Genomic DNA, 24941 nt, shown 5'->3' with positions numbered 1-24941 from the left:
AGAGCTAAACAAAAGTTTTACAGATTTGAGAAAAGAGATCCAAAATGTGATGACTTTGACGATTAAATATAATGAAACGATAAGAGCTGTTGAATCGTTTAGAAGTTGAGATATACTAAAATAAAATGATGACAATAAATTAAATCTTGTGATTCATTGGCTTGATTTATTAAACATTTTCTTTTTCAACAGTGATTCTCAGACTTCAGATTAAAATTAAAGGGTTAGAATATTGGCTATACTCGTATGTCATCACGAAGGTAAATTATAAACTGGGAACGTGTACCAAAAAAAGCCTTTTTAACTGCCTATCTCAAACTATTGCCATGATCATCAAAAACGGTTTGGTAATTTTAGCTGTGGAAGCATACAATAGATAATTTCGCATTTGTGTATAACACAATACATTTTCTTAGCGTAGGAGGCATTAGCAGCAACACATGACGGAGGTCCTGAAGTCTGAACATGGTCTCTTTATTTTAGGATCTCTTGTTAACCCTTTGACCGCCACATATCAAAGTGCTCACGGCGCTTTCGTTGACAAATGTCAAAAATATAGCGTCTTGAGCACGCTTTGATTTATCGAGCAGGTATAGCCGACCGTAGCGGTCAAAGGGTTAATAAGTGTGGTGTCATTGGTGGCTTCAATCAATACTATAAAATAATACAAACAAATAGGTATTGTAACAGTCTATTTATTGCATCTTATAAAACACAAGTTACTACACTTATTTTTCTTCTTTCTCCCTTTTAATAGTTATTACCCACTGTCAACGAATAACGGTAATAGTTTTAAATAATAGTGTAAAAATTTAGGTGCTAGGTTTTAAGGCACCAATGTTAAGGGATCATAAATTGCTAAGTCAGGTTTGGTAAGAATGTTGTGGACGGCAGGTAATAACTTTCAAATTGAAGAGAAAGAGCCAATTTCACAGCTTATAGATAAGTGTTGAATGGCCTAACTGCTGGATAGAATGTCAGTATGAAAACAAGTGTCAATAATTTAACTTCCCCGTTGCATGTTCAATATATAATAGGATAAGGGAATTAACGCGAACACGCATTTTACCTTCGAATGCATAACATTTCGACGCAGGTTACTAATGCGTGCTCGCGTTAATTCTCATATCCTATTTCTATTCCTAGCTATTATATATTAACGGAAAATATCGAATACTTACTCAGTGGATATGAAATAGGCAGTAGACATAGTTTATACCTAATAGCTGTGACAGTTTGGTATCATGGTTTATGTTGAAAAGCTGAAAGCTTAAGGTAATTGAAGAAGTAATCCAAGTCTTAGTAAAACTTACTGGGAGATAATGTCGCTGAAATAGTAATAATCATAGAAAAACGTGAAATTATATGTCAAGGTTTTGACATGCTAAATTAGCAAACGTACCGAAAGCTATATGTTTGTCTGTGTCTCAGCTCTCTCAATTAACTTAGAAAATATCATATAGACGAAACACAGGCTAAACTGAGCTAACGCCAAGTTCATCAACAAATCATCAATAGTATTCATTTTGAGAGTTCATTGACCTTCAGCATCGTCTCCTTCCGGCTCCTCACTACCACCACCTTCGTCATTATCATCAGTACTTGCACAAGGGTCTGGTTCTTCAACAACCTCTTTCTCTTTGCAGGGTCTTGGCTCCTCAGGTTTCGTAAAGCTGTAGAACTTTTTCACAGATCGCCCGACTATTCCCGACCAGCGGGATTTTTCGTAGCATACAGCATTTTCTGCTGGAGTCAGTCCACTTTCGAGGCAAATGTCTGGAGGGGGAGGGCAGGGAGGGAGAGGGGCTGGTATGCATTCGCGAGGACCCTTCTTCTTCTTTGGCATGTTGTATTTGAGAATTAGTTACTGTTGTTTGAAGACATGACGGCGTTGAACTTAAGGTTGTATAATTATTTTTGCCATTATTCTGGCTTGCTTTGCTTTAAGTTGATTTATTACATTTGGTTTTTGAAAAAACGATGGATATGTTGAAATGTATACCTAGTTTTTATGTTTTTTGTCGTTTGTCATTGCTTTTGTTTTGTTTGACATATTTCAAAATCTTTTTTTCAGTCATAGAGAGTATTTATGGGTCAAAGAGGATTTACTATGGTGATTTTTATGACGAGGGGAATACATAACTCGTCATCAAACGATCTATGAGTTTTAATAGTAGCGATGGCTTGATGGATTCAAATTGTGTGATTTTTTCGTTTATGAATATTGTGGTTGGTTTTTGGAGCCAAACTTAGATTTAGTTTCATGTTTGAGTAAAACTATCTCGCAATACCGTAAGTGTGTGTAACCCTCGAAATGGAAGATGGATTATATTGATTTAGTCGAAGTTTTTAAACATATTAGGCATACAAGGTTTCCGTTAGACCTACAGGTAACTTATGACGATACTTTTACCTTTGGGAAATCTTCTCATCCAGACAAAGTTGCGGGCAGAAGATAATATAAATAAAATTACTCAGTATATAAACTCATATGCTTTATTTCGTACTGGTGCGTTTGCCTTACAAATATACTTAATACAAATTAAACGAAAAATTCATCTTTATTCATTTATCTATTTGACGCTCTTAGAGATATGCTTCCGGAAATAAAAGCAACACCAAATTATTTAATAAATAGGAAGATATTATGCAAAAATATAATAATTATTAAAATTGAGTACAATACTTTATACAGCCCAGACCTTTTTCTAATAAAAATAAAATAAATATACGAGAAAAAATTAAAGAAACAGTAAATTTAATAAATATAGCTTTTAAAAATTATGTTTTAATAATAATATTATTTTACAATTTTAAAATGAGGACATTTTGAGTTATCAGAAAAAGGCCATCTATTTGCATCTTTGGTGAAAAATTATTGCTTTTTCGTATAAAATATTAAACTATTATTACAATGCGCTGTATTCTAGATGTTACAATGTTTTTAAGTCTTTGGCGTTCCTCTAAACTGTATGACGATCATTTTAAAACAATATTCAAAGCATGCATCGGACAGAAACAAAATATTTACATTTTTAATCTCAATATTTGAGAAAAAATAAACAATAATAATAAATGGACGGAAACGATAAGATTCGCAACTAATTCTTCATTATAAAACAATTATTTTGAACTTATTATTTTTATATAATTATGGCATACAGCGTGCTAATTTGAACATGCTATATACATATAATTAAAAACTAAAACATCTTTTTATATAAAAAGTACAAAAAAACACGAATAATCTCATAGTAATTTCAAAATATAATTCTAAATAATATAACTAAGCAGTTGACTTGCGTAGTTTTGTTCTGACGCTTCATTCGAAGCAAATAACAATACAAAAGAAAATAAATTAGATAACTTATATAAATGATAACGATTTTAAATGTATAATAAATGTAAATCTTTCCATTGTGCATACAGGACAGCTTAATAAAAATAAATGGAAGTTTATTAAAATTATAACGTTACACAAATTACTTGCTACTTTGTAACTACACTGAGGTAAAAGAAAACGGGAATAAATCTTATTTCTAATAATGACATTAAATGAATTACATATAGTTTTCATTAAAATACATTATTTACATCTTAAAAGTATTGAAGTTACTTTGGCTCTCTCAAATTTCATTTAATTAAATTTAATGAGTATAAATGATTATTTTAACGAGAAAGCAAAAATAAAAGCGGTACTGACCTGATTAAAAAATAGTCGAAATAAAATATAATTTTTAAAATTTAAAAGGATTGTACAAATATATTAATATTTATCTACAAAAAGGAGTTTTATTTACCTATGTTGTATTAAAACTAATTGTCTCACATTATTGATCGATATAAGTAGGTTTGAGTGTCTTTTTATCACTTTTTTATGTTTGTTCGTTGTTTCCCGCCGACACCTACTACTCGCACGGCGTACGTTGATATCTGAGAAAAAGAAAATATACGTTAAAAAGAGAGAACTTAGTATAGTGTTCTGAAAATAGCCTTCTTAACTCTTCCTTTAATCAGGTCTAAAAATGTAATCATTGTTTTAAGAAACTAAAAAATGAACACGTTACACTTAACAATAAGAATCACATGAACTATTTACGGGAGGTTATGTATAAGAGACCATTGCCTCACATTGGCCCATCACAATAAAAATGATAAAATTATAAACAATATTTTAATCATAAGTACCTAGTAGTTCTTGCGCTTCTACAAATTAAAATGTTATTGAATCATATATAAGTACCTATTATGGATATAATGATATTAAAAATTGTATTTGTATTCCTTGCCAACTTATTGTTAAAGAAGATTACAACGATCTTTCTCGATCTTCCACAATCGTCCATATTGAATCAGTTTCACAAACTTTAAAAGTGTCCGTACTAGCACCACTTAAATTTAATGCCCTGTAAGTTATCCTGGACCTCAAGGGACTATCGTGCCCTTTGTGTGTGCCCCTAGGGAGGGGGAAGGACAACAAATGCGTTGAATGTAGCCCTATTGTGCCCTTTTGTTAGTGATTTCTTTTTTAGAATTAATTTATTTGTTATTAGCTGTATTAGGGTTTTGGTAAGTTATTTTGGGATATTAGTGTAAAGTGATTTTATTTATTGATCGTGATATCATTATTTCGTATTGATTGAAATAAGTAATGCAGAAACACTTTGGTGTTTTTAACTTTAGTATAGTTTTAGTTAAAATGATGTATTGACATTTTCACTTTTCGTTAGTCTGTTTGGTTGTCCCACTGCTGAACAATATCCGCTTTTTTCATTCGATTTTTTTGTCTTTATTTCTTGCCACGTTAGCTCGAATTACGTTTTTATTCGCACGGTACTCTTTTTCATCGGTAAATCGACATTATTTGTATCAATGCGTACGATAATTAGCAATATTTAGTCCGTCTTTAACTGTCCCAAAAATAAATATACTAAACACAACAAAACAATAACAAATAATACAAAACAAACCACTGACACGTAATAAATCTAAATCCCCACAAATCACCGCAGCTTTCAACACGAAATTATTCACATCATTTCTACTATTCATATCATATTCAAACAAAACAGTTTCTTTTAGTTGACAACGCGAAATCCTACTGGAATTGGTGAGATCCGACCCTATACGCAAAAATGCCAAGATATTATTACCGTCACCGAAGACAATAGTAAACCTTATGACGAAGGACATAAAGATGATAATGCTTTAACATTTGATATAGTAAGTGATGTAATAAGTTTGTCCACTGCAGTAGCTTTGATGTATCACCTACGGGATTGGGAATTTGTATCTAATTTGATGGTGGGATCAAAACATTGTATTGTGAGTGATTTTTTTGTATTCGAATCATAGGTTAGGGATTCGAGAGTTTTCCAACGAATTGGATTTTGATGATGTATTTGTAAGTGGAAAATATTATGCGATATTTCTCATAGCTATTCAAAAGTTAGGACTTTGGTATTTTTATAACGTTTATAAGTTTTGAGTTAAATTATAGGGATACTCAGTGTAGCTTATTTCCGTCTTTTTATTTGAATAATGGACGAATCATTATTTTAGTTTTCGTTACGCCATTTCTTAGTTTCAGTAAACAGTATTTAATGATGAACTTTTTCGAAATAGTCCATAATATAATCATATTTAGTTATCTTTTTAAGTCCGTATTTAATTTAACTCTACTCAAATCAATCAGCTCAAATGGAATTCGTAAGAGCATTCGACCGCGTAACACATTAACTTAACCCGTAGATTTCACTGCCTTTAAACCGTTGGTCGTTTAACAGCCTCTGAATAACAAATGGCTATGTGTTGGGAATAAATCTGACGCGTTTATCACTTAAAGCCGCTCATTCGGTCAGTTTTTGGGAAGGTGCACCTCAGGGAGGTATTTTAGCACCTGTGTTAAGCTTTACAAATTGGTTGGTTGTCTTGGTTTTTTGCGATTAAACGTTTAATGCTAGATTCTGTTATTTTAGATTTTATCTAGATTTTCAGTACTTTTGCTTATCTACCTTGCCTGCCTTGTTTTAACATTTTGTTTCATTATTTACCGTGTAAAATAATACACAATTTTATTTCTGTTTTGTTGTCTTGTGGACATAATATGATGTTGTTTGACTGCTCCTTACAGACGATCCTATTCCAGTCTGATCTAAGAAAAGTCTGTTATCATATGTTAAATAAAACCTATCGTACAAAATCCACATACATTGAAAGGATACTCACCACTTGGACAGTAAGCCGGTGGCGGCGGAGTGTGAGTACGGCCCTCCGTACGGCGAGTACTGCGAGTACGGAGCCGCGTACGCGTACTCACTCGCTAGTGTTGTCGTACCTGCAACAGTTATTTATACTGTTAAACATACATAATAAATACAATAGAATTGAAAAAATGAAAATTATGTAATAATAAGTTCATCCATACGATGTATTAATAACGAGCCTAAAATATGCAAGCATATCTTTTTAATATTCAATCCGTCATCTTGTCAAATTTAACGCAGTTAGCAGTTTTCATAAAAAAAGCAAGTCTTAATATTGCTCTGATAATTTATATTACAACCAAACTCTATGTATGCCTTAAGAACGTTATAGAAAATCCGTCAGAGTATAACTTTTACATTATACTCTTAATCAAGATTAAGTACATAATAGGCTTATTTTTATTACATATTTTTTTACCTACACTTAAGATAACACAACAGATATCACACAGGTAATTTAAAATAAATAGATATGTTAAGACCAGTCATTACGCATTATGAAGCGATTTATTTAGACCATTGCTCAATAAAGATTATCATTCTCATACTACAGGGGTGGAAACGATTCTCGTTTATTGACAACACAAATGGCGTAGCGAAGGGTCCTTTTGTTTTTGAGGGGAGCGTCATTCCTATACATGACTATCATTGCTTTACATACTTAGTAGTAGTAGATTTGGAATAGACTCTTATGTTAATTAGTATGGTATGATTGTTTCAGGGGTAGTAGTGATAATTATTGGTAATACTGTCTGAATAAGGCTTTATTCAGAAGCTACTTGACAAATAAGGACCTGTACTAGAATTAGATACATGTTTTAAAAAGTGTAATCTTTATCTTTCCAAAGCCAACGTAAAAGAAAATGTTTAGCAAAATATGTTTAATTTCATAATTTATTGCAGTAACCCATCTTAAAGATCCGTGTGTAGTAAGATGAAATTTAAAATAACTAAGCCTTTTTTATTGCCTAAACAATTACTTTTTGTAATTAAACACATAACCCGATAACATAACGGTTTAACATATAACACACAGCAATTTAGCTTCAAGTAAATTATACTGAAAGTACAATTAAAATATTTCCTTTTCAAATACATCCTGCTATTCAATTGTAGTAAAAAATACTATTTGTTCTAGTACTTTGATGTTTAACTTGAAGGCTCTCTAAACCGTTTCCTTCTTCCTTCTCGTTTAAAATGCTAGTCATCTAATGATTTATGATGTAAGGAGAAATAAACTTTCAGATAATCACCGCTTAAGTTTAGGGGGACTCTTACCATTAGTACGGTTTGAAGTAAACCTTAAGAAAAAGTACATAAAATATCAATAAATATTTTTGCACAACTCACACATTGTCAACTGATTCCAAACTAAGCAAAAACTGTATAGTAACCAGAAAACTGATAAACATATTTCTAAATACATGCTTCTTATTTACAAGCAGGCTCAGAAAAAATATCTTTCTATATACTCAAGAATGTCATTAGATTCAAATACGTATGTATTATAATAAGTCAATTTAAATCAAACAACATCTCTATGTATAAATCCGAGAACATTTCAATCGCAAAACCAATGCATTATTTATCAACATGATACGATTATAGCACTCGAAACTGCCACTGAACATTAATAGGCAGAACCCACACCACGCCTCAAACAAATTTAACACTAACACGCCCCCTGCAAACGAGCTTATGCGTAACCATTGCACCCCTCCCACCCTTCGGTTTAATATTTATAAACGTGGGCCTAAACCCGTTTGAGCTAGAAGCACTTCTGTTCCGCAGCCTCTTGTCCCGGTTCGTTAGCCCAGACAAAGCCCGTATGATACCCCCCCCACCTCCCCTCTAAAATTATTTGCATAGAGCCCCGAATGAGCTATTAAAGATGTCTGCGAGCCACCCTCGCCACCCCCGACCAAGATAAGCAGATTGCGGCAGATTAAAGACCAAAAGCATAAAGAGCGGCCCCCGTACGGCTCCCTGTCGCACTCCATTTTAGAATCTCTCTTTAATATGCATAAGTGCTAAAACTGTGGGCTCTGTATGAAATTTTATGATGTTATAACACAGAGAGCGTTGCGGGGTCCAAGGAGAAAATTAGATTTCCGACGAAGTGCCTCGGAGTGGCGTACTCGACTTTGTCGAAAGCTTTTCTCAGTTTTTTTTACGCTTTTGTTTTGTGTACTGTGATTCTCGATGTTTATCTGTTTGGCCACTTTTGTTTCGGCTTTCATTGTTTTATTTCTGTGCGTGGCTCTTTATAGAGGGGAGACAGAATTTAATTTGGCGTTTTTTTTACTTTTACGTAAACGATAAGAGGATGCTAACACATTTTTCAGCAAATGTTCGTACTTTTGTTCTTTTGTTTCATGAAATATGGTAACGCTGGGAGAAAGTAATCTCGATAGCAATTTTGATGCTTAAGTATTGGTTTTATAAAAATACACTTCTATTACTTTGTACGTAAGAATATAAACATTGATGTAAGCTTTATGTGTCCATTTACTTTATAATCCCAGAGTCTTATGAATACCCACCTAATATTACTTGCTTTGAGCGAAATGGCATATAAAGTGAGTTATTTTACATTTATGCTTTCAGTGGTGAACTCATTTGGGTTACTAATATTTTCAGCGTGATTTTCTACGAAATAATGATTAAGATTCAGGTTTATTATTTGATGTGTCACTGAAAATGTTAGAAAAAGTATAATTATGCCTAATGTAGGGAAAATTTTTAAGAAATCCGTCGCTGTAATGAAAATATTTATAATAATACATGATATTATTTTTCTAGTATTAGAATTGGTTACAACTACTTTTGATACTTTGTACCTTTTACCCCCGATTTCAAAAGCGTTTAAATTCGTATAAAAAAACGCCATTGAATAGATAAACAACCGCTAAATGTACTCAGAAACCGAGCATTAGTAAGCCTTGTTGATTTTTCGTCAGTTAAGTAATACATCTCAGGAAGTACCTCCTTGTTTTTTTAGCAAATGTCACTATGCATTATATTTTAGTATTTATCTTTACTAATATTATAAAGCTGAAGACTAGAAGAGTTTGTTTGTTTGAAGGCGCTAATCTCAGGAACTACTGATCCGATTTGAAAAAATATTTCAGTGTTAGATAGCCTATTTATTGAGAAAGGCTAAAGGCTATTTATGTTCACGCTACGACCAATAGGAGCGGAGAAGCAACGAGAAATGATACAAGAACGGGGAAAATTATGACGCATTCTCTCTTATGTGACGCATGCGAAGTTGCGCGGGTCGGCTAGTCTTTTATATATATATATTTTTTTTTTTAAAAATTAAAATACAGTGTATTAAGAGGTACTTACCATCATAATGAGCATACGGAGGGTACGGCGGCGCTGGAGGCTGTAGCACGACGAGAGCGGCCGCGTCAGGACTCGCCGCTGCTGAGGGAGGCTCGCCACCGGCGCCGCCGTTGGAACCCGTGGAGTCGTTCGTTGCTGGAACAAGAGCTGATGTTAGTTTGGTGATGTAATCTTGTGAATGATGGCAATAGGCACTTATAAGAACATTTTTGTACGAGAGCGGTTCATTTTTAGTAGCCTTTGAGGCAGTAGAACATAAGGCGTATGAAAAAGCGTTGAATGGTTACTACTGATAATAACGCTATAAACAAAAAACACTTATAAAAATAAATCATTTTTTTAACAGTCCTGTTTATTGATGGTTTGATTACAATACAGAAAACCAAATAAAATAATACTTTTTTACGCACAGGCACATCAAAGTTGTAAGTAATGAAATAGAAAAGTAAAAGCAATGTAAAATCGTTAGACCTAGTATTGGTTTCATTTTGTCCTTCAGTGTCTTAACACCAATTAAATCACCTGATAAAATACGTATATGTAGGCGAATTATGATGATGACGAATACTCTCAATTTAGAATACTCTCTTAAAACTACAAACATAAACTCAAAAAATTCCTACCAACACGTTTATATTTCAATTCACCATTCATACTAGATCGAAGTCCCATTTGCTAGCAATCTGGCTAAACAAAAAAAAGGCGAGGGCTTCAACAAAACTGGCAGTATTTCAAACCGGACAAAAAGACTGAACACGAATAGTTTTCAACTGAATCCTGAAAAAAGCTGACCGTCAGTGATTTACGCGACGACCGGCCGGTTACGATTTATACATGGGTACTTTTGTTATGGTTGTGTAAAAGATTTTAAGCCTTTTTTGGTTTTTGTTGTTAATTTCCCGATTTTTGAGTGGCAATGCGGCGCCGTCGGTTGTGTATGATTGCTAATCACGAAATCACAGGTACGGTTCCTAGGTTGGGCAAAGTACATTGGTCTTTTCAAATTTATTTTAGATTATTCTCGATAGTGGCCCGGAGTTTGGTTACGTGTCCGGTATATGGCAATAGACTCGCCCTCTATTACATAAAACCAATAATGGTAATGGCGAAACGGCAGAAGTGTAAAATACACCCGGTATTTCTTACACTTCTGGTTTTGCCTTCGGGAATAACATATGTGATATAAATAATATTATAAAGCTGAAGAGTTTGTTTGTTTGTTTGAACGCGCTAATCTCAGAAACTACAGGTCCGATTTGAAAAATTCTTTCAGTGTTAGATAGTCCATTTATCGAGGAAGGTTATAGGCTATATATCATCACGCTACGACCAATAGGAGCGGAGTAGCAATAAAAAATGTTACAAAAACGGGGAATATTTTGACCCATTGTCTCTTATGTGACGCAAGCGAAGTTGCGCGGGTCATCTAGTGTGATATAAACTGTGTGTGTACTAATGTGTATGTGTAGGTTTCTTTCCTTTATTCATACACCTAGCGTTACGAAGAAATTCGTTTGAACGTACAAGAGCATCAGATAGTGTCATCTCCACAGCAATTTGAACCACGATCTTAAAGAATGTCTCCAAGCTTAACCCGGCCATAGCCCACAAAAATGAATGTCAGCATACAGTTAGCAAGGATGATACCGCAGGTAATTTACAGGGCGTGACGAATGATGGGGTAATGATGGGGTAATGATAGGGTAATGCTATGGCGGTTGTGTCGCGGGATTGCTGGGCGTGTCCGTTATTTTGTCAGTTTGATTGTTTATAACTGTTCAGTGTAGTTTCCGGTTGTTGAAGGAATTTTTGAGCTGTGCGCAGCTAGAACCTGTTTTCTGATAAATCCTAATTTGTCTAATTGATTGCCAGGTTCTATGTTTAGAGGAATTGTGACAATTATTGTATCAACCACATTGTAAATCTTTTGGCGATTAAAAAGAGTGGCCTTGAGTTTCTTGCTAGCTCTTCTCATAAGGCTCTACCCACTTTCCGAGCTAGTGGTAGCTTCAGTAATTGTATCGACTATCATAAGTGTCAATATTTGACCTAAATGATTAGATGGACCTTTTTATGACGTTCTAAGACTGGGCCCGTATTCAAATTGCAACATGACATCCGCTTCATAAGCGAGCAAATTTTTCCCCATAACGAAACAAATATTGATCTAAAAAAATTTAAATTTTAACCAAGTACACCAGTGTTTTCTTACTAATTTGAAATCTAAATGAAAGTGCCCATCCCACAGGTCCTTGACCTCGCTCCAAACATAAAGATCACAATAAAAGCCGCAATAACAAGGCGAGCTCCCCGACTAGCTAGTCTAGGATCAAGTGTCGCCAGTGACTCGAGTTACTGGGACGGACGCGCGCGGTCCATTCACATCGGAGGATGTGGTCAGTACCATTGTGGGAGTTTCTATGAGATTTTAAGATGATACCTTTTACTACGATTGTCGCCACACCGCTGCCATTCCGTCGGGCGATCGTGGGTTCGATTTCTGTTAGAAACAATTAGTTGTGCGATTCAGAAATAGTTGTGTCGGGTCTTGTTGTCTATTTTTTGTTTATCGAGGGATATGAGCGTCTTTTGAAAGTCAGGTAAATAGGTAATCAATCCAAGTTACTGGTAAAGAGTCCTAACAACTTGGTAATTGAACCCGGGACTTTGCAACCTTACAATACTTAACAATTGAGTCATATAACCTAGACCACAGTATCATATTTAAAGTACAAATTGAACAATTTTACTCTCAATTCCCATGTGATAGCAGGTTCGATATCGGAGCCAACACCACGAGATAATGATGGGCTGCGGTTACGACACGATGGGAACTTTCATTCATTCATCGTTCAACGTTCATTCATGGAGTTTTGTTTTGTTTATTGATGATTTGAATGGTTTGTTGGTCGAGTCAGTTGATTGACACATTACTTTTTTGTTTTTGGGCTACAGTTTAATAGGGAGTTTCGTTTGCACTTTACAATGTACGTAGAGGAGATTGTTTATTGAGTTTTGAAAATACAGGAGACCATTCTTAGTGTCTTTTGAGACATTTTCGGTGACAAACTTTATATCGTAATGTAACGGGTCTTAAGTGCTTTAGAAAATTAAAGGCAGTTATTTGTTTACTCGACGAGTCTGCCTATGACCACGGTCGATGCAATTCAATCGAAACGTGAATAATATGACGTGCATTAGTCGCGAGGGTTTAAAAACTAGATTCCAGTCATTTTGAATATCGATAATACCGTGTCGTTAAAAACAAATAATAGTTTCTGTCGCACCTAGTTGTTCATACATACATTGTTATGTAATAAAAATATTAATTAAATTTTGTAGCTAGCAATATCACAAATGCGTAATTGCTACTTAAAGGTATTTAGATGATTGAATCCAGGGAAGGCGAGTTGCCGATTTAATGGATGTTTTAAAAATTTTGTAGAATGTTTTCGATAATTTTGAAAAATAAACCAAACAAAACATGATAACAAGGATTGGGCATAAACTTACTGCGGTCACCCATCCTTCTGCTGTTATTATGTCCAGTGGAAGCAAGCTCTGTGGACATCATTATACGTTTATTACACGAACACACACGAGGCAAGTTTCCCTACCGTTTAGCTATTTATTTACCGATAGATTGAGACTTCCTAGACACAATAAAATTAACCATTTTATTAGCGATTCAGAGATTAAGAATCTGACAACCTAGAACAGTGCTATATTTACCGCAGGAATTATTTTTAAAGTAGCATTTAAAGCCGTTGGCTATTATATAAGCTTCTTTAGTATCTACTTAATATAGATTAATACCTATCATTGGAGAAATATTACCTTTAGCTTCGTACATCACCATCGAGCAGGGGTTTTGATGTTTATAAATTATTTTACAGTTTGAAAACTGACTTATTGATAGATTAAATCCTCATGGGATTTCGGTAAGACTAACGTGTTCACAAAACACACAAATACTCCTGGTTTTCTTAACTGGTGTTACTTCTAACAGTAGCTTAATTATTAAAGTTATGTTGAACTTACCAGAATGTGGTGTATAATGTGGATGAGCGGCGTGCTCGTAGGGCGCGTCGAACAGCTCCCCGTAGTAGCCGGTCGCGCCGCCAGCAGCGCCGCCCAGCTCCGATAACAACTTGTACTCGTCCTTTAGACTCCATTTTGATGAGGACCACAGCTGAAAGAGAAAGGAACTGTTTGGTATACAGGACTAAAAGACAACGGTGATTGATTTCTTTCAATATGAAGTACTAGCTGACCCTCGCAACTTCGCTTGCGTCACATAAGAGAGAATGGGTCATAATTTTCCACGTTTTTGTAACATTTTCACTGGTACACTGCTCCTATTGGTCGTAGCGTAATGATATATAGCCTATAGCCTTCCTCAATAAACGGGCTATCTAACACTAAAATAATTTTTCAAATCTGACCAGTAGTTCCTGGGATTAGCGCGTTCAAACAAACAAACAAACTCTTCGACTTTATAATATTAGTATAGATACGTAATATACGCGATCATGAGTTTGGTTTTCATTTCACGACTGACGTTTGTGAGCATGGCACATGCAATTTGTAAAACTAAAACTACAAGCAAACGGGAAAAATTATTTATTATTATATATTAATATTATTATAAAATATTATATATTATTATAAAAAGGGATAATAATTATGTAAAGCAACAGTATTAAACTTAACTAACAGCTCAAACTGCTGAACTCAAAAGATTATAGGTATCCCTAATATCCCCTAAGCTAAAGTGACAAACTTAAGGCCTAACACTTTCCTCATTTGGTGTGAAGACCATTGCCCAGATTAATAACCACAATTCGCGGCTACACTTTAAAAGACTTCTTTGCAAAATTAATATCTCTATTTCAAGTTATTTCTTTGTTTCCTCACAAAACAATTAAACAAACTATCACTATCTTCGTAACCAGATAAACCCAAACGAAAATTAACAAGCAAATTAACAATGATCGTTTGCCGTCGGCGCGAATTGGCGCGTAAATTCTGTGGCAGCCATCTTGTGTAGTGACGAATGGCGTCGGTCGAGCACTAATGGCGACGCTTCCGATCACATCGCGTGGATAAAAGTTGTTTTAAATCGAGTGTGAGCTTTTTAGTTTTATTGTGGGTTATTTTTTAGTGTGTGTTGATTGTGATTTATGTATTGAATGTTTTAAATTGAGATTTAATTGGAGAAAAATATGAGAGGTATAATTAAAATGATTTACAGATTTACAAGTAGGTATAACCTTAACATTTTTGATAATTGCTTTGATGTTTATTCAAAACTCAAAGGAATCTGGAATAAAGAATGGAAAATGAAGAAATCTAGAAAATTCTGGCAAAAAATGCGTAACTCATTATTACGCTGGTTATGAAATCGTGAAAATCTTGTTCAATTTATTACCGACTATACAATGCAAAAGGTGAAAGAAATTGATAAAGGAAATTGAACGGCAATTCGTGAAGTAATTTGAATAATCGGAAACAGCTGGACAAACTAAGAACTATGACTATATTAGATATATTAACCATCGATACCTACATAATTATATTATGATTTTCATGGGCGGATAAGCCATAAATATATTAAGAATAGTAAGTAACTTACGTTGGAGTATATTTGATCGCCATTGTAATGACTTCTCTGTCTCTTCACATCGTCCTCTGAGTGACTGTTGAAGTCCCGGTTCTCGTCTGAAACAAACATATTTATTACTTACTCTGTTTTTACTACAATAAAGTAAAAATATTGTTTGTATTGGAAGGCAATAATGTACAAAACAATATGATGATTTCAATTCGGTTTTGGGCAACGTGGTGACCTTTAAAATTAGGCCCTTTCTTTGTTTGAGGAGATCCGAATATTAAAGATTCGCGGAAATAAGAAAAGGTAGGGTTAGCTTTAATTATTTGATAATCATCATTCATAGTTCTAAAACATAGAACTATTTTATATCATAGTAATATTCTTTATCTATAGTTCTAGTATGCACAGGTTACTAACCTCGTTCAACATAGATTGTTAAACTAAAATGGAACTAAATGTCTAAGTATGACCGTAAACTACAATTACATAATGACTCTACAATTTTCATCCCCAAACATCCTTGTCAAAACACAAATCGCGAATCTACGAAACCTTAAAACACGTTTTCCAATCGTTCATAAGATAGAGTCCATTAAAACTCAATGTAATAAGAGGTAAAGTTAGACAGTCTTTTAAATTAATCTTCCTAAGAAACCCTTTATCATAGAAGCCGCTAGGGCGTTGTAGAGTACATAGGGTAGCTCTACATAGAGCAAGGAAAAGTTGTAAGTGATGTTAGCTGAATATAGGCAGTGAAATACTCGCGGCCTCCCCCGATGCGGCTCGTTTTATGCCCCCTAAAGTTGGATAGAGATGGGGTAGAGTCGATGGGATTTTATCGATAGTTTGTTGCATGAAAAGAACTGAATGATCAATTTAAAGATGGCAGTGTGTGAGTTTAATATATTCTTTGGTAATGCTTATGTATGTCAGTAATATCTTTAAGGATCTATGGATATTATCAAAGAAGTGGCTTAGATAAAGAAAATGTGATTCAAATATACATTTTAATTTCAAACGTATTTTATAGTCATTTAATCTCTGTTTTCTAAGTTAAATAAATTAAACATACTTTTGGTCAAATATGTTTACTTTCTTTTTAAGATTTACAATTGTTGTAACTTCTAATATTACATAATGTAAAAGTCTAGCATTATTTGATAACCAACTGCGATTAGAATCTAATTAGTATTATGCATTTTATGTAATTAGTTACAGCAGTACTTTTATATTGTTTAATAACTGTACAAGATGTAACACAATTATTACGTAAACATTTTAGCAAAATAGATAAAAACCTACACTTCACTCATTAAGTTTATAAATCTTAAAGTTCTTTGTCTTTGAAAAATAGCAAAATAAAATTTCTAGTATATTCTAGCAAAACTGGAAGGCATACAAAAGCAAATAAATATCACAAACTAAATATTCAGCAGGAGTGACCACAGTATTATTTCAAAAATGCATTGCTTACTCTCTTAATCAAAATAAACTAGTTCCTTAGATAGACAAAGATTAAAGATTCAAAAGTATTAAATATCAAAACGCAAGATTTCATACAAAATCTCTTCAAAACAAATGAAATTATCAACCCTTTTTACAAAAGTATCGATAAAAAACCTCGACAAATACAGCACAAAGGCACATCACTAGCATCCTTTCAGCCGTAGTGGTGTGCACGGAGCGAGACCGCCAAGATTTACTGAGCTATTACGTTTACTGCACAAATGGTGACCTTATTATTATAACTTCTATTAAATTTAACTCTGCACTCCCCGAGGAGCACTCATCATAATTTATAAACGTTTAAATGTTCTTAATTTGTTTGAGTTTGGACAATTATATTTGTTGTTATGTGATTTTTAGTTTTCTTGCGAAAAAGTTATAATGTAACGGTATAATTGAAAAATCTCGACTAAACGCCGTCCATAGTGTCCATATATCATTGTTTTATCCTAAAACAAGAATTACTGATTTGTATTCAAATGTCGCAGAAAATCCACATGGACGATGCACTTGGTATTTTAAGACCACTGTAGATTTCCTCATGTAAATGGTATCCACATATCGGTAAAACATAGACATCATCAACTAAATGGTGTTTATCCACAACAATTAGTCGACTATCGAGTACTTATTAACAAAAAAATATGGAGTTGCAAAGTAAAACTGATCACCCCATTGCGTAAATTGCAGATACTATTTTTAATTAGGTAATATTGTGTATATCAAGCTCTCGATTCAAAGATGACACGATAATACAACAGTGATAAATTAAAAGTGCGACCACGGTCGATGTAATTCGATCGAAACGTCGGGTGAACAAATAAGGTATTCTAACCTTAAATTTTCAATCGCGTTTATACCCGTTGCATTATAATATTACTATTAAAGGTACTATTAAACGTCACTAGCTGTATTTCTGGTGTCCAAAAACCTGTCAAAAGAAGCCATACCTTGGTCCTCATGTCTCTTCCTCTTCAGCCCCGTCGCGTTTCCATTATGCAGACCTTCCACCTGCTCGATGCCGAGGATGCCGTTGATGCTGTAACTACCAGTGTTGGTGACGTGCTGGTCTGTCGTGGGGGAGAGGACTGCCGTCGTGCCTGGTGCGTTGCCTGCATGCGTTATTACCTGAGGAAAAAGATAATGGTGAAATTGGAGACACTAAAGATTTGAATGTACGCGCGATATTGTGACCGTAGTAGTTTAATAAATCGTCCATATTTTAATTTAAGTCTATAAAGTTAAGATGTAACTAAAAGGAAAAAATAATATGACAATGCTTTCGAAGAGAGTCTGAGATCGATTATTTGTTTCATTAATATTTTTAGCGTTGTGAGGAAAATTACAAACCCTAACACCTTAATTCAAGTTTACTTTCGTACTAGCTGACCCGCGCAAATTCGCTTGCGGCACATAAGAGAGAATGGGTCAACATTTTCCCCGTTTTTGTAACATTTTTTATTGCTACTCTGCTCCTATTGGTCGTAACGTACTTAATGATATATAGCCTATAACCTTCCTCGATAAATGGACTATCTAACACTGAAAGAATTTTTCAAATAGGACCAGTTGTTCCCGAGTTTAGCGCGTTCAAACAAACAAACAAACAACCTCTTCAGCTTTATAATATTAGTATAAATTATAATATTAGTATAAATTAGTATAGACTACAATAGATAGTTCACAAACACTGGACCCCTTGATTGTATGCTACATTTACTACATTATTTGTAACCTATTATTCTTTTAATGAGAAGCCAAGATATATCAACCAGTTGTCTTAGGGCTATGGTACAAATATACTTACAGAAACGACACTTCCTTGCGCTGAGCTGATCTCTTGTTCCTGTTGTTGTTGTTGTTGATTGTGCGCCTGTTTCGCCTTCTCTGCCGCCTTGTTGCGGACGATCCTGGGACAAACAGACAACATAAATATTTATTTTCATCTAGTCGAAATTGTTAAAAGCGACATGGTTTTATGAAACTAGCCGACCGTGCAAGATCTAGTTTTAAGTGTGCTCACATGTACACTCTTTATTCCATCACTCGCATACCCTGGTGATAACATATCGATACGACCAGTGAGAATTTAGCCTTAGCATTAACGGCTTTAAAAACTCCCCGAGAACCAAATATTTCGAATATGTGGGAATCCAATCCATAACCCCTGGATGCAATGGTAACGGCATGCGGACCACGTAACTTCAGTCCTAAATATTCTTCTTTTCAGATTACGATTCATACTTAATCATACATCAATTTTAGATTTTTTCCCAAAAAATCTCAATTAACAAACCCGTCACGGCAATCACCCTTGACGTATCCATAATAATTTCAATAAATTACATTTTATAACGTTACAATTTGCCAAAGGGCACTTTTTTGCGACAAAGCGTGTCGGAAGCGAGACTAATCGCTGCGACCGCCACGTATATTGCAAAAGGATGTAGCGACGCGTGCCGCAGCTATAGCGGTTTGCGGGAACCCGGTGCGACTTTTTAGTCGTTGCGATTTTTAGGGTCGCATAATGGATTATTCATGTCGAAGCTCTAATTATATATGGGAATTATAATAAGTAGTTTTGGTCGTAAATATTTTTGATGTGATAATCTTTGGTAAAGGAAGCCATGTGGATTAGGTATATTTCAGTATCTGAGAGTCAAGTATCCGCATGATGTTGGTAATAATAAACTTTAACCAAATTAACTGTGACATTAACTATGAATAATCGTTTAGAATATTTATAAATCTAAAGTTATAAGCATTTTGAAAAGAGACATGCGTGTTCAAACGGGCTGTATAATATGATAAGTGAGCATTCAAGCGAAAACTAATTAACGATTGAATTAAAAAAGAATAAGTTTTTTAGGAGCTTGGCTAGGCCCTGTGCTTCACTTGTTATGAAATATATGTACTTAACAAACTTTTCAGTAAGCCTAAAGTAAACAAAAAACTAACAACAAAATACTAAAATATAGCAAATTTTCAACAACGTATTTACAAAATCACGTTACAAAATGAAAGATCACAGCCGCCATTTTGTCTCTCGGCTGACAGTTAATTCCCGCCATGATAGATGGCGCGCGCGGGTGAATTATTGCCAGCCTCGCCGGGGTTGACATATGCAAAAATTGTTTAGTACCAAAGAGGTGTTATTAGGTTTTTCGTAATAGAGTCATCAAGTGGGGTTTAGGGAAAATGGGATTTTTGGGTTTTGATTGATGGTGGTGGTGATAGGTGATTTGTTTTAGTTGATGTAGTGGCTTTTGATTTTGGTTCTAAGGCATTTTTTGGAAAAGAGATCTGTGGAGGACTTTGTTCTAGACGTTACAGTATAGTAAGAAAAGTGTTTAATATCTGGTTGTGTGTAATGGAATTGTTAAAACATGTAGGTAAATAATAATTACAGAGTCCTAAATAAGAATGATCGGTTCTATTAATTTGGCTGGTGAGTAAAAATTAATTGTACAAATATGTCTACTGCCGTGATGACGTCATTATATTGTTAGTCATTATGACTATATGCAGTATGTGTAATAATCACCAAATATTTTAAGCCTAACAATAACAAAAGATCGGAAGGCAAACAATAAAAAAACACGTATTTTTTAACGAAATAAACACGGAATATACGCGAAAAAATGCAAAAATGTTGGCAATTGTGACCGCAAAGCAAGGTTATGATATCCGTTTCCGTTAGCAAGGGTTACCAGCCTCGGTCATGTTTTTACCCTTTAATATTTTATTACCCTCTTTTCATAATGCGGTTTTTGCGAATATTTTTTGATTTATTTGTCCTTTTCCTGTAATACGTTTTGCATAATGATGATTTTGGGGTATTAACTGAATGAATTTCCGGGAGATTTAGGTTTTTATGCTTCCAGGTTTATGAGTGGATGGTGAATGATTGAGGTTCTGTACTCTGGACAATGGAAGGAAGCAAGGTGGAAGTCATGGCTTGTTGTTTGGTTCCCACTGATTTTGTAAAGCTTAATTTAAATCAAGTTATCTGTAGCATACAGGAAGAGCAGAACCTCTGTTATTGTTATGAAAGTAACTCTGTCTGTCTCTTCTTCGTTGCTAAACGACTGAATCGATGTAGGTGAATTTTGTTTAAAGAAAGTTTGAAAACCAAAGAAGGAGAAATTTTACTATGCGGTCACATTATGTATGTATTGCTCACGTGGGCGGATTATTACACATGCTAGAAGATTAATAAATAACTGTGTATAACTAGAAATTAGTCTCATTTCCCTGAAAATGTATAAACACAATAACCGGGACCAAATTTTTACGTGCCCTCCAGAGCTGGGGCATGCTTAGCTCAAATTATCGCACCGCTCGTTAACAAAATGCCTCTTTGACCGGTAAAACGGTCCAACTTGCAATAAACGCCTTACTAGTTATTCAAATTAGTTTAAGCAAGCAAATGCTAAACAAAATACAATCAAACATCTAATTTCACACTCAAGATAATCCCAAAATAATACTCTTGATTCTCTCGCTGACACCCCCTCTTCAACCGAAATGATTCTATGTTAGCTACTTATTCATTTTGCGCGGCAAAAAAATCTAAATGTCAAACAGGGGTTGCCAGAGTTATGACTTCAATTACCCGCCGGTCCCTCGATTAAAATGTCTTGGTGCTGCCAAGTAAGCTTTTTTGTGTTTTTTTATTGCAAAGGGCATTTTATGGTTTAGAGTTTTAGCTGAGTTTTTTATCAATGCTGATTGTTAGATGAGTTTATTAATGAATTATGGATAGAAGTAGAAAAAGGCAAGAAACGGAGTATTACTGATTATAGGTTACTGGTGACAATTGACTTGTAAAGTAAAGAGCATGACAAGCTTGTATGATTTTTTTTAAATGGAACTTAATTCAAAACATACGTTGTATATTAGTATGATTTTTTATACAAATTGATTTCTAATTAACCCGTTTAAATTGATCTATTTTTTACTTCTGTCACAATTTTATTTTCCGAACAACCTTCCTAGTGTCCCATCAAAAGTATGAAATAATAAAAAAGTTTATCCACTTAGTAGGTCTCAGGTTCCATTTCCGGGTCGGGCATCAATGACTTTGAGTAGGACATGAGACTAACATTGTCAATAGCGAAATGTAGTAGCTGAATCTACTTCATACACTTCTGTCTACACCTTTGGATATAAACAGACTTCTTCAAAAACAGGATCAAAAGTAAGATAACCTTCACACATTCTCACACACCCCAAATTGCTCTTAAATAGTTTTCCCAATACCCTCACTTCCACTCAACCTATCACAATTGCAGCTAAGTTCCGTCACTGTCTGACCACGTGCCTATGTCGTGTCGGTCACGTGTCGGTCACGTGTCGAGGGTAAATCACCCTCGTATGGCAAGGGGATGAGTTTAAAATTGACTCCTGTTTTGTTTCTCACTGCCAATTTTGGTATTTTAATTTGATTTGCGTAGATTATTGGGAGTTTAGAGGTTGTGAAATATCTTTATTAGTATAATCAAGGAAAATTAGTTTTCTTTAGTGGATGCCTACCTAAGGAAAAAGAGCGCGATTTTATGTATACTATTATATGTAAGTAGTTTATGAATTCTTAATTAATTTTAGAATATTTCTCAATATAACCTAGAATATAGTAACGTGCCTAGTAAATGTCAATGAGATCGCGCTGTTACATGGGACTGACATTGTTAATGGTGAAAAGTAGGCGAATTTTATACATCTCTGCTTACTACAAGTATGATATTACGTATGCATATACATAGTATTTAAATAAGTCTATAACCCTAGCTACAAGTTACTTAAATTATAAATTAAAAAGACATATTTTAAACTCATTAATTGAGCCTACTTGTAGCTATTTCTATCAGTAATTTTCACTTCCTCTCACAATAATCTACACACATAACTTCTATCAACTTACTCAAACACTCACAAGAGCATTAAAACAAAAATTCACCGATCCCATTCAGCGTAATACGATTTAATTCACCCCTCTCTGAATTGATACCCAATAATACTGGTTCATTGTTCAATAATGGACATCATTGCACCCCAGTAGCACTTAAAACGAGTGCATTTTGATACACTCTCGCAAGGGGTTGTTTTACTCTTTTAGGGTTGAATTTGGGTGTTGAAGAAAATATATGATAGCTTTGAGAAGTTAGTTTTACTGGTTCAAGTGTATTCGGTTGTGTTGTTAAATGTTAAAATATTATTACAATTTTTCGCGCGTTTGATGTTTTATTTAGTATTTTAGCTTTTCTACTGTATATAAGTAGGTTAAGAATAATAAAAGATACGAAAGGATACAAAAAGTGAACTTAAAGATATGAAAAAAAATTAAATATTGAAATGAAACTGCTTACGTTTATGAGAGACAGACTAGCTATCAACTAAGATATTATTTAATTACTTTGGAAAGATGATTCAAGTCATTTAATAGAGTCTAAGTGCAGTTACAGCGCAAGCTTTTATCAACATTTAATCATGTACCATAATTTCATTTTAATATCAAACTCTTATCAAATTCCAAATATAAAATAAACCCATTGATATTGAAAATGTATCCGCTCAAACACTCCACCTCGAGTGTTGCCAGCTTAAATCCGCGGCTAATTGCGTGTTGCCAGATAAGATAAATCTCCCCGGAAAGTGGGAGTCTTTATCTTTGTCGTGTTATTAGCATGTTGGTTGTCACGATATCAGCTGTTTGCTACCGTTTATTAATTTGGGGTGATGTTATCTATGATTTGGTGAAGTGCGAGCATTATTAGCGGTGAAAGGTTGCAAATTTTCAGGAAAAATGTTTTGATTGTAAAATCTATACTAATATTATAAAGCTGAAGAGTTTGTTTGTTTGTTTGAACGCGCTAATCTCAGGAACTACTGGTCTGATTTGAAAAATTCTTTCAATGTTAGATAGCCCATTTATTGAGGAGGGCTATAGGTTATATATCATCACGCTACAACCAATAGGAGCAGAGTAACAGTAAGAAATGTTAATAAAACGGGGAAAATTACGGCCCATTCTCTCTTATGTGACGCAGGCGAAGTTGCGCGGGTCAGCTAGTTATTCTATACAATGTGAATGAAGCAAGGGAAGTTTCAAAGAATCGTACCAAGTGACGCTCTTTAGTGTGCGTATCTCTGTGGCAAAAAGCTTTTATTGTATCTATCATGCATGTATACATCGTTTAAATTCCACATTTCACTAATTATTAATTAAAACTTAAAATTAGCAATAGTTATAAAATTTGATTAATAATCTTTACGTAAAATACTATAAAACTAGTACTGCTTTAACTATAAACTATCATCATATCCTTATTTGTAAATTAATAAAACCTTTAATTTATGAATTTACTTTCATAATCAATTACTTTTGAAAAGGAAAAGGAATAATTTAACAACAATATGTATGTCTACACCTTCGGGTATATTCGTGATATTATGTTTGTATGTCTGTATGTATGCATGATCGTATGTACATAATAATATGTATGTATGCATGTATGTATGTATTTATGTATGTATGTACGTAAGTACGTATGTTTGAATAATTTCCAAAATTGCTCTACATCTCTTCCATTTATGATAGTCTGATAATTCTATTAGATCCTTTAATGGAAATCTCTTGTACCGGATATAAAAACCAATAAGCAATCATATTTCAACTCTTACTTTAACCTCCTGCCTACCAGGGTACCTTTTTTTGGAGTATGCTGTTGAAATTTTAGTATAACGTTGACAATAGGATATGATATACAGGAAAAATAGTTAAAAAAATCCTTCATGGGGAAAATCGGTTTTTCCCTATGTCCTTTATGTAGGACAAAGTGACTATATTACTATGTGATTTATGTAGGACATAGACTAGTTTTAAGGTAAACAATGGGTTTTGGATAGGAATATAACACAAATTAAACAGGTTTTTAATAGTCAGAATTGTATGTCCGTCTCACAAAGTTAAAAATAAAACAAAAGGAAAACTTCTTTCAAACAAAACTATCAGAATTAAACTTTTCTCATGTTCAACAATTCTTAATAACTTATTAGTCGTTAATTACGAACATAATTAAGGGATCAATCAAGTTTAATTAATACCTTTACCTATATACTACTCTATGTTTTGGTGGAAATCGAAAAAACTATTCTTGTTTGGCGTTAAACAAAAATATCCGCACATTTTTTTGCAAAATAAA

The 24941-nt window shown here is 34.0% G+C and overlaps 1 protein-coding gene across 3 annotated transcripts in view; it reads right to left on the bottom strand.

Moving 5' to 3' along the window:
* Positions 1–2478: 2478 nt before the first annotated feature.
* Positions 2479–24941, bottom strand: part of sv (paired box protein shaven) — a 109352-nt gene continuing 86889 nt past the window's right edge. For 2 of the 3 annotated variants that reach the window (XM_076131138.1, XM_076131140.1), the window contains exons 6-12: positions 18545–18647; positions 17688–17865; positions 15253–15338; positions 13659–13809; positions 9618–9764; positions 6229–6337; positions 2479–3933 (exon numbers count right to left, since the gene is read on the bottom strand). In XM_076131138.1, the coding sequence (XP_075987253.1) occupies position 3933; positions 6229–6337; positions 9618–9764; positions 13659–13809; positions 15253–15338; positions 17688–17865; positions 18545–18647 (775 nt within the window). In that variant the 3' untranslated portion in view covers positions 2479–3932. Of the gene's footprint in view, positions 3934–6224; positions 6338–9617; positions 9765–13658; positions 13810–15252; positions 15339–17687; positions 17866–18544; positions 18648–24941 lie in introns of those variants that run through there. The other variant, XM_076131139.1, reaches the window with a different exon arrangement.

The sequence above is a fragment of the Anticarsia gemmatalis genome, chromosome 25 (assembly GCF_050436995.1).
Source record: "Anticarsia gemmatalis isolate Benzon Research Colony breed Stoneville strain chromosome 25, ilAntGemm2 primary, whole genome shotgun sequence".
NCBI lineage: Eukaryota > Metazoa > Arthropoda > Insecta > Lepidoptera > Erebidae > Anticarsia > Anticarsia gemmatalis.
This window is presented reverse-complemented; position numbering and strand designations above follow the sequence as displayed.